This window comes from Amaranthus tricolor, chromosome 10 (genome assembly GCF_026212465.1).
Source record: "Amaranthus tricolor cultivar Red isolate AtriRed21 chromosome 10, ASM2621246v1, whole genome shotgun sequence".
NCBI classification, from domain to species: Eukaryota; Viridiplantae; Streptophyta; class Magnoliopsida; order Caryophyllales; family Amaranthaceae; genus Amaranthus; species Amaranthus tricolor.
Window position 1 is genome coordinate 12,107,004 of NC_080056.1, and position 11,237 is coordinate 12,118,240.

Here is an 11,237-nt window from a genome sequence, read left to right on the forward strand (position 1 = left end):
ACTCCTAATGGGCCCGAGTCATTTATCGTTCAATTGATTCTTTTGTAAGACCTTATAGGATTAATTATATTAGTTGTGGTCCAATTATTATTGACCCACCAATTATATTTATTCTCTAGCAAGCAAATATAATAACTAATAATAATTAAATTTATTATCTTCATAAATATCCTATATATTTATATTTAGTAATTGTCGGAAATGTCTACGGACATATTCCTTCAATCTCCCACTTGTCCGAAGACAATTGCACAATTATAAATTCCTTAAGCCACTTAATGTGAAAATTGACAACACAGTGTTATTTCTCAAATTATGTTTCTTGATCTCTGAGTTCGAATTGTTCAACTAAGGATTAACCATTTAATCTTATTCCGCATGGCCATGCAATTTTCAATTCTCGCTCATCAAGAGGCCTACACACCAATCCTATCACATAGGAGGACTTATTCATTCTTGTATGACCATAACTCCCACTCAATTCTTAGCCCACCTGATCACTGCCTTTATAGCCTCCTTTTACAACACGACGTTTAACAGCGTCAAGGTTAAACTAATTATTTCGTAGTGATTAAGACATACTCATGTCTAAGGAATCCACTAAATATAAGGATTCGATTCTGCCCTTTCGAATCAGATTAGGTCAAGTCTCAATGCATCAGGTATGCATCCATGTAATAGATTAAACATCTCTATGTTTCCATAGCCCATGGAACCGAGCTATCAATTAATTACATGCTAATCTTTAATAAACCACTTATGTCCAATTTAGTGATTTAGATTAGGGACATTATATAAATAGTGATTTCAGTTCACTTATAGGGTTCCATTATCGAAACGTTTCCAATAATCCTATTGAAAACACAAATTATATGGACATTTTATTTAATACTAAACCAAGCAATTAAATAAGAAACAAACCATTTATATTATTGATAAACATTCCAAACATATGGTAAACAAAATTCTTTATAATTGTAAACATGAAATAAACAACCTAAAGACATTCTCCTATATGCTTAAGCCCCATAGACCTAGTATGACTCTCATGCTTCGGCTGAGGGAGTGGTTTAGTCAACGGATCTGCTATGTTATCCGTGGTATCAACTCTACTTATTATTACATCCTGTCTTCCAACAATTTCTCGAATAAGATGGAATTTTCTTTCAACATGTTTAGATTTTTGGTGAGATCTAGGTTCCTTGGATTGAGCAATAGCACCTTCGTTATCACAATACAACTTGATGCCATTCTCAATGCTAGGAACTACACCCAGTTCACTAACGAACTTTTTAATCCAAACAGCCTCTTTTGCTGCTTCAGCTGCTGCTATGTACTCAGCCTCTATTGTAGAATCTGCAACTGAACTCTGCTTGGAGCTCTTCCAGCTCACAGCTCCTCCATTCAGACAAAATATGAAACCAGATTGGGATCGGAAGTCATCTTTGTCAGTTTGGAAGCTTGCATCAGTGTATCCAGTGACAAACAACTCATTAGCTCCGCCATATACCAGAAATTTATCCTTTGTCCTTCTTAAGTACTTGAGGATATTTTTCGCTGCTATCCAGTGTGCATCTCCTGGATTGGACTGGTATCTGCTGCACATACTCAAAGCAAATGCAACATCTGGTCGAGTACATATCATAGCATACATGATTGATCCTATTGCAGAAGCATAAGGAACATTATTCATACGCTTGAACTCTTCTGAACTCGATGGGCACATAGTCTTGCAAAGTTTAATGCCATGTTGCATAGGAATAAACCCTCTCTTGGAGTTTTCCATTTTGAACTTTGTGAGAATCTTATCTATGTAAGTCTCTTGATTTAGTCCAATAAGTCTCCTCGATCTATCCCTATAGATCTTTATTCCCAGTATGTACTCAGCCTCTCCCAGGTCTTTCATAGAGAAATGACTTTTAAGCCATTGCTTGACCGACTCAAGTATATTTTTGTCATTCCCAATGAGGAGTATGTCATCTACATACAGGACCAGAAAAGTGATATTACTCCCACTTAACTTCTTGTATACACAAGATTCCTCTTCATTTCTGAGAAAACCAAACTCTTTGACTGCCTCATCAAATCTGAGGTTCCAACTCCTTGATGCTTGCTTCAATCCATAAATGGATCTCTTAAGCTTGCATACCTTCCTTGGATTTTTCGGATCTTCAAAACCTTGTGGTTGTGTCATGTACACATCCTCTTTTAAGAACCCATTCAAAAAGGCAGTTTTGACGTCCATTTGCCATATTTCAAAGTCATGAAAGGCAGCTATCGCAACGATTATCCTAATGGATTTTAGCATGGCTACTGGAGAAAAAGTTTCATCATAGTCTATACCATGAATTTGTTTGAAACCTTTTGCTACCAACCTTGCTTTGAAAACACTAATGTTTCCATCCTTGTCTGTTTTCAGTTTGAAAATCCATTTGCATCCAATGGGTTTTACCCCATTAGGCAAATCAACCAAGTCCCAAACTTGATTTTCAGACATGGAATCCATTTCAGATTTCATGGCTTCAAGCCATTTTTCGGAGTCAGGACTCTCCAAAGCATCTTTGTGACTAGTAGGCTCTTCTGATTCTAACATGGTTATTTCAGAGTTTTCTATCAAAAGGAAATCAATATATCTTCTTGACGGAATTATTGTCCTACTAGACTTACGTAGGGGAACAACAAGAGAAGTTTCTGCCTCATTAGGTAGAGTGACTTCGTGTGGATTTTCTCCACTTGGGGCGGTAGGAGGTAAGTGCGTTGAATGCATTTTCTCCTGGGCATTATCATGCTGGGGCGCCTCTGATGAGGTGTTAACCTTATCCATTTGTTGCTCATCTCGAACTTCTTCGAGATATACATTACTCCCACTTGTTTTTCTAGAAATAAATTCCTGTTCTAGAAAAACACCATTGCGAGCAACAAATACTTTGTTTTCGCTTTGGTTGTAGAAGTAGTATCCCTTTGTCCTTTTTGGGTAACCCACAAAAAGACATTTGTTAGATTTAGGTGCTAGTTTATCAGATATTAAACGTTTTACATAAGCTTCGCAACCCCAAATCCTTAGAAAAGACAACTTCAGAACTTTTCCCGTCCACATCTCATATGGTGTCTTTTCCACTGCTTTGGTAGGTGCTCTATTAAGTGTGAATGCAGCTGTATCCAATGCAAATCCCCAAAATGAAATAGGAAGATCAGCAAGACTCATCACTGATCGAACCATATCTAATAGAGTTCGATTCCTCCTCTCAGAGACGTCATTTAATTGTGGTGTTCCTGGTGGAGTCAATTGTGAGAGTATGCCTCGATTTTTCAAATGATCATCAAACTCGTGAGACAAGTATTCACCACCACGATCGGATCGTAATGCTTTTATTTTCTTCCCAAGTTGGTTCTCTACTTCATTTTGAAATTCCTTGAACTTTTCAAAGAACTCCGACTTATGTCTCATGAGGTAAACATATCCATATCTGCTTACATCATCAGTAAAGGTTATAAAGTAGCTGTAACCACCCCAAGCCACGGTGCTCATAGGTCCACATACATCAGTATGTATGAGAGCTAAGAGGTCATTGGCCCTTTCACTTGTACCTGTGAAAGGTGACTTTGTCATTTTTCCCATCAAACAAAACTCGCAAACACCAAATGATTCAAAATCAAATGATTTTAGAATTCCATCTTTATGAAGTTTCTCTATGCGTTTTGAACTTATGTGGCCTAATCGACAATGCCATAGGTAAGTGGGGTTTGAATCATTTGTTTTACGTTTCTTGCTGTCTATGTTATAGATGTGAGTTTCTAAGTCTAGCACATACAACCCATTTAATAATTTAGCTGAAACATAGAACATATCATTTAAATATGCAGAACAACAATTATTCTTAATAGTAAATGAAAAACCTTCCGTGTCCAAAACCGGAATTGAAATAATGTTCTTGGTGATGGCAGGAACATAATAACAATTATTTAGTTCTAAAATTAAACTAGAGGGTAATGTTAAAATATAAACTCCAACAGCTAAAGCAGCAACTCTTGCTCCATTTCCGACTCGGAGATCCACCTCACCTTTGCTCAAGCTTCTACTTCTTTTTAGACCCTGCACATTACTAGTAATGTGAGACCCACAAGCAGTATCAAATACCCAAGAAGCCGAAGTCGCTAAATTAATTTCAATAACATATATACCTGAAGATGAAGCACCAGACTTCTTTTCTTCTAGATAGACGGGGCAGTTCCTCTTCCAATGGCCAATCTTGTGGCAGTGGTAGCACTCATGTAGTGCTGCTACTTTAGCCTTTGGAGTAGCCTTTGGTCTGGGAGAGGCATTAGTGGTAACTACCTTACCATTGCTATTCCATTTAGGAACCCCTTTCTTCTTGAACTTTTTATTCTTTCTGACCATGAGCACATCTTTCAGTGCGGGTTCAGAAGGTAAGCTCCTTTCAGCCTGAATAAGCATACCATGCAATTCTGGCAAGGTTGCTTCCCCTCCTTGTATGTAAAAATTTAATCTGAAAGCATCAAAAGTTTCTGGCAAGGATCTGATCACAATATCAGTGGCCAGCTCTTTGGGATAAGGAAAACCCAACTTTTCCATGACTTGAAAATGCCCTATTAAGGCGAACACATGGGGTCCGACGGGTTTTCCCTTGCCCAGTTTGCATTCCAAAAGTTTACAATTAGCTTCAAATCTCTCTAATCGAGCATTCTTTTCGAACATTGTTCTAAGTTGTTGGATTATTGTGTAGGCATCAAGATTGTTAAAACGTTTTTGAAAATCATGTTCCATGCAAGCAAGCATCAGACATGTTACTTGTACAGAATTGGCCTCGAGATTTTGCCTAGCTCTTTTCTCTACAACTGTTGCAGTTTCTGGCAGGGATTCAGGGAGTGGAGTGTCAAGAACACTTTCCCTTCCTTCAGCTCTGAGAACAATTCTCACAGCCATTTCCCATTCAAGGAAGTTGTTTGAATTCAATTTGTCCTTTTCCAAGACACAGCGCAAGTTAAAAGCAGGAGTGTTGTTGTTAGTTGAACCAGACATGATTTCTACAACAATGTAATAAAGTAAAATTAATAGTCTATCAATAAGCAGTAATTAAACAAGTTTAATAATTTATTCAAAATTTTAAAATCCCCTTTTGAATAAATAACAACTAAGATGCTCTCCCACTACAGTTAAACGGACTTTGGCCCTGCCTTTAACTATAGTAGTTAAGGTAAGTAAACGTTTTACTAATTATAACTAATTATAATTCTTAGTAGATAGATTGATAATTCTTGTTCAATCCTATCTCTTAGTTTCAAAACCCAAAACTTTGTTTTTGATGATTTTGTTGAGTGAAACCAAACATGAACCTGTAAATTTTCAAAAAAAAAATTTACCCCATATCCCAAGATTTATGAGCAATACCTCGCTTTGGCAGAATGTATTATTCATTATCAAAGGCTTATAGGTGTTGTTTGGAAAAACAATAAAACTCAATATTATTTATGGGGATTCAAGTTAATTAGCATGGTTAATATTAAGTGAACGCATAGCATATTTAACCAATACATTAACTTATGCAAGCAAAGACCAAAATAAAATAAACGCTCAAAGCAAATAAAAGTATGAATAAAAGATGATCTAGTATAGCCCCTAAAAAAAAACTAATCTTCATGAAGCTTCCATGAATTTCCATTGATCACCTTCCTTGAAACTCCTTTCATTTGTGATTACATACTTTTTAAAAAAAATTACGATACGCAGATCGTATTTAATTACATTCAAAACAAACGATTCGCAGATCGTATATAATTACATTCAAAACAAACGATTCGCAGATCGTATATATTATCCTAATTTTACATATAAATTTTGTTTTGGGCCATACTAGTCATAGCATGTCAAAATAATATCAAATATTATAAACGACAATAACAATGTAATATATCAAACTAAATGGTCATAACAATTAGCATATAAAATACCCTTTATGTTTAGTCAAACTTAACTAATTTAAGTGAGACTATTTAAGAGCAAAAAAAAAAAAAAACTATTTAAACCAATTAAGACTCAATTAATATATATGCACATAAAAAAAAACAAAAAAAAACAAAAAAAATTCCAAAAAAAAACCGGAAGCCGCACACTCTTGAATAAGTGCAAAACCAAAGTCTGGAATCATCTTCTTTATTTCAAAAAAAAAAAGAACTTCTTCCTTCATGTTAATGGAAGAAGGAACACAGAGGCTCAAAACGGAACCCAGCATTTAAATTAGGGTATAAGCATTTTCGATCCAAAACACTTTAATACCATTACGAGAAACACAATAACAATGAACAAATTTTGTGTTTCATTTCATTGTTTGGATTTCGTGAATAATCAAAGCCCCAAGACAATTAACACAAAATATCGAATTATCATAAAAAAAAAACTGATTTTTTTTTTTTTTGTGATGAATTCGAACAAATTCGAATTGATATACAATATTTGGCATGAATGGCAATATCAGGAAAAACAAGTTTTTTTGCATTTATTTTTCAATCTAATTGAAATTGAATATTATGACTAACTTTCATACAGTTAACATAAAAAAAACTGATTTGTATGCAAAAAAAAAAAACAAAACCGATTGTATATTGTTCCAGAGAAAAATAGATCATATGAATATTATGAATTAGGCTTAACTGATACCACTGTTGGGATTCATAGATGCTTAAAGCGGAATTTCAGGAAATACTTCCCTAACATCTATTTCAGGATCATAAACATAATCAAACATATGAACCATACAAAAAGGATTAGTCTATATTACCTTTGTAGCGTGTAATCCCACAAGAATTAACGTAGTAAGATAATCCGTAGAGCCTCAAACGTCGCTCCTCTATTCAGTCTACCGGAATCAATTGAACACCAACGTTTGCTAGAACGGAAGAGATTGTTTCTCTTGCTTTTTCTGGTTTTTCAATAACTGTGTATGAGAATTGTGTATGGTGAGAGTTTAAATAAACATATTTATAATACTCACACCCATCATCCCATTATCCCCACTTCTCCACTACTAGCATTATGTCCTCATATAATACTAGTAACCTAGGTCAAAAGAAACCGATTCTTTTGTTAACCTAATTGGATCGCAAGCCCATACTCCTAATGGGCCCGAGTCATTTATCGTTCAATTGATTCTTTTGTAAGACCTTATAGGATTAATTATATTAGTTGTGGTCCAATTATTATTGACCCACCAATTATATTTATTCTCTAGCAAGCAAATATAATTACTAATAATAATTAACTTTATTATCTTCATAAATATCCTATATATTTATATTTAGTAATTGTCGGAAATGTCTACGGACATATTCCTTCATGTACGAGTATATATGCCATAAGTTTGCATATAATCATTTAGATATACACCTGCTATTTTTTATAAAATGTTGAGCAACAGTCTTTCCATTTGACATACATCTTTTCATGATCAAACACCCATATGTATTTACTTATATTTTGGTCTTCTTTTTTTTACTTTGCTACTAAGCTAAAAATGTTAAACATTCTCTAATCTCAAATATTCAACTCTAACTGTAATATATTGTATAAAAAGATTTCACTATCAGTAGCACTAGTAAGTACAACGAAACGGAGGTAGCAAGATGAACAGTCCACAAGCAAGGGTACACCCCAAACATAAAGTTAAAAGTTAAAAAATTACATATTATCATAAAAAGCAAGTTTATTAAAGTAATGTCAGTTACTTCTTTAACAAGTAATCTTTCAATTAGTGATTTAAAAACTTGTAAAACAAGTACTTCTTAAGTTAAAGCTATTCAATTTTTTCGCACCAAAAACACCAAATCTAAGGAATTCACCTAGATGTCAAAACTCAATCAGTAGCCAACTTGTATACTCTCTCTTGATAGCGATAATACTTACTCACACTCATATAGTAGGTTACAATCAATTGTAAGTATTTCATAATATAAATTATAATTCAAAACATTAGTTTATTATCTCAATTGAATTAATAACTAATCCTAAAAAAAAGCACCAATAAAAATTATTTATCTAATCTAATAATGTAAATAAAAATTGTTATTGGTATACTATAGTACGTGTAGTGTACTTCTAGTACCAGGACCACTTGAAAACTTCTAGAAAGTACCCTAAATGTTAAATTTCCTATGCCGCCACATTAGTACAAAAGAAAACCTTCAATCTAACATCACAATTACACAAACTGGGAATTCTAAAAATTAATCCTATTTCTCCATTGTATATGAAAGGTTGAGATCAATTTTTAGAGGCAGCTGCTGCTGTTCTGGCGGTGGCTGCAACTCAGGTTCATGATGTTGTGGCGGCTACTAAATCTTTTCCGTTCAAAGAATACTTTCTTTCAAAAGGTCTGCTCCAAAGCTTGATAAAAGCATTGTACGTACGGAAACGGAAACAAAACTCAAAGTATATCAACCCTGAAGAAATCGTAGGATTATCCATATGAGATTTTAGACCTCCGATGTTCAACACACAATATAATGTGATGTGCAAATTTTATTTAACCACAAGCTCACGGTGTACGTATAGTTGCGGGTTGAACACAAGGAAGTTAGGATAAGAAACTTGGTAATCTCTACTAAAGATATTGCTTGAAGAGAAAAAAGATTGATTAGTTGTTTAACTAATAAACTAAAAATGTAATGAAAATGTGGATTAAAACTATATGATTAAAGATCTAGGATATTGAGAATCCCTTAAATTCTTATATGTTTTGGTGGCATTTGGTAGCCTCCAAGATCAAATCTGGTGGCAATACCAAGCCTCTTAAAATCAACAAATGCATATAATAATGCTACGAATGTGGCCCAGAATATTTTCCATCACATAAGTTCATTGGGCATGTATTCAATAATGTGTCAATTCAAACAACAACCCAAAAATTCATTTCATCATTAGTCAAGAAAAATATGCAATCAATGACCATAAACATACTTGTAAATGGACCAAGGATATCAAGCCATTCTTCCTTTTCACAATCACTTTCAGCAAATACAGCATCTATCGAGTTATACACATGGTTAGGATCATCCGGTTCTGGAGTGTAGATAGGTTCACCCTCAGAATCCAATTCTCGACCCCAACATGGATTAGTCTCAACAAATGATTCATAGTCATCTTCAGATTTATCAGGATAATTAGGGTAATCATCATGAACCCTTTTAGGGTTATCAAAATCAACCCTTTTAGGGCTATCATGATTAACAATCTTAGTAGTGTTCATCAAACCCACAAAAGAATCAAGATCAAACAGAGATCCTAAAACACAGAAAAAAAAAATCAGTAAAAACTCAAAAACAAAGCCAGATTTTGAAGAATAAACAAACCCAGATTTTGAAGAACAAAGACACAAAATAATGAAGAACAAAGCCAGACCTTGAAACAGCCAAAAAAAGGACCAAATCATCAACAACATTCCAAAAATCGAAGAACAAACCCACAAAATCAAAGAACAAACCCATAAAAATCAAAGAACAAACCCAGATTTTGAAGAACAAAGGCACAAAATAATGAAGAACAAAGCCAGACCTTGAAACAGCAAAAAAAAAAAAGGACTAAATCATCAACAACATTCCAAAAATCGAAGAACAAACCCACAAAATCAAAGAACAAACCCACAAAATCGAAGAACAAACCCATATTTTGAAGAACAAAGGCACAAAATAATCAAGAACAAACCCAAGACAAACAAAAAAATCGAAGAACAAACCCAAAAAATCGAAGATCAAATCCAGATTTTGAAGAACAAAGGCACAAAATAATCAAGAACAAACCCAAAACAAACCAAAAAATCGAAGAACAAACCCATAAAATCGAAGAACAAACCCACAAAATCGAAGAACAAATCTAGACTTTGAAGAATAAAGGGACAGAATAATCCAGAACAACCTCTTAGTCATCCTTGAGATGAAGTGGTGCGGACGTGGTCTCTCCCTTTTTTGGTTAAATCTAGTAGCATTTCTAAGAAAGCTTGTGAGGTATGTCATCTAGAAAAACAGTCTAGAGATAAATAGCCTATTAGTAAAATTAGAGTAACTTCGCATTTTGAAATAATACATTTATGATTTATGGGGGAAGTACTCAACTCCTTCCTCTTGTGGTGCTACTTATCTCTTTACTTTAATTGATGATTATTCTAGAGTTGTCCGAGTGTATCTCTTATTTGACTAAATAGAGATTTATAAGATGTTTACTTTATTATTTACTATGGTTGAACGTCAATTTGATTCTAAAGTTAAAGTTGTGAGTAGTGATAATGATAAGGAATTTAATTGTGTGAAAGATTATTTTGAACAGAATGACATTTTATTTCAAATCAATATAAAAAAAATAAGTAGATTAAGAGTTAGATATATAATTTAAATTTTCGTGCAGGTTGTTCATTTCCCTTTTACAATTCGAAAGAGGGCCATTTTATATAGTTAGTCTCCCATAGTAATTTTGTAACATTTTTGTTTTAAAATAAACTTTGTATGGTTCTTGGTAATGAAACTTTCTCTTTTTTTAAAAAAAAAAACATATATGAATAGTTTAAATAAAATAAACTTTAATCCACAAAAGCAAATTTAGCAAAAATGTAATTTGTTAATAAAAAAGTAAGTTCAATTCAACAAAAATTAACAAACTAAATTTGTTATTCGAAAAAAAAACATTAAAAGGATAAATTCTTTATAGGATAAAATGTAAAACAAATGAACTTAATTTTGAGTTTTATTTTAAAAAATATATAGAGAAATAAGTGTCATGTAAAAATATATGGAAAAATAAGCTTCTCATGAAATCACTTTCTCTAACAATATTTCTGACAAAGATCTTAAACCAATATGGGTTGCGAAGATGGGTTTTAGGTCAGAAATGAAAATCGTAGTCTTAGACAACGATTTTATTTAATGGTGAAATTGCTATCTAAAATAGCGATTTTGCTTGACTTGTTTTGTTTAATTATTTTTTCACTACACTAGCTTATATACAATTTTTTATATTTAATAAGTCATACATATATATATATATATATATATATATATATATATATATATATATATATATATATATATATATATATATATATATATATATATATATATAACATTAAACATTAAAATATATAATTAAAATGCATAATACATAGTCAAAAACACATAAAAAAATGTTCATTTTAAAATACATAAATTTGAACATTAAGAAAATTGTTACCTTAAAT

The 11,237-nt window shown here is 32.9% G+C and overlaps 2 protein-coding genes across 4 annotated transcripts; both read right to left on the reverse strand.

The window, feature by feature from the left end:
- Nucleotides 1–3,982: 3,982 nt before the first annotated feature.
- Nucleotides 3,983–5,485, reverse strand: LOC130825071 (uncharacterized). Its single transcript, XM_057690101.1, has 2 exons — nt 4,183–5,485; nt 3,983–4,093 (listed from the first exon to the last, which is right to left on the reverse strand). Exons 1-2 carry the CDS (start codon nt 5,039–5,041, stop codon nt 4,077–4,079), a joined length of 876 nt encoding a protein of 291 aa, XP_057546084.1. The 5' UTR covers nt 5,042–5,485; the 3' UTR covers nt 3,983–4,076.
- A 1,203-nt stretch (nt 5,486–6,688) lies between these two features.
- On the reverse strand, nt 6,689–10,277 carry LOC130825072 (uncharacterized). 3 transcript variants are annotated; one of them, XM_057690104.1, is made up of 3 exons: nt 9,923–10,277; nt 8,972–9,295; nt 6,689–8,454 (listed from the first exon to the last, which is right to left on the reverse strand). In XM_057690104.1, the coding sequence occupies exons 2-3, from the start codon at nt 9,258–9,260 to the stop codon at nt 8,327–8,329; spliced, it is 417 nt and encodes a 138-aa protein (XP_057546087.1). In that variant the 5' UTR covers nt 9,261–9,295; nt 9,923–10,277; the 3' UTR covers nt 6,689–8,326. The 3 variants fall into 3 exon arrangements, with proteins under 3 accessions (XP_057546087.1, XP_057546086.1, XP_057546085.1); XM_057690103.1 differs by having other exon boundaries at nt 6,690–8,454; nt 9,926–10,277; XM_057690102.1 differs by having other exon boundaries at nt 6,693–8,454; nt 8,972–10,277.
- Between the last annotated feature and the right edge of the window lie 960 nt (nt 10,278–11,237).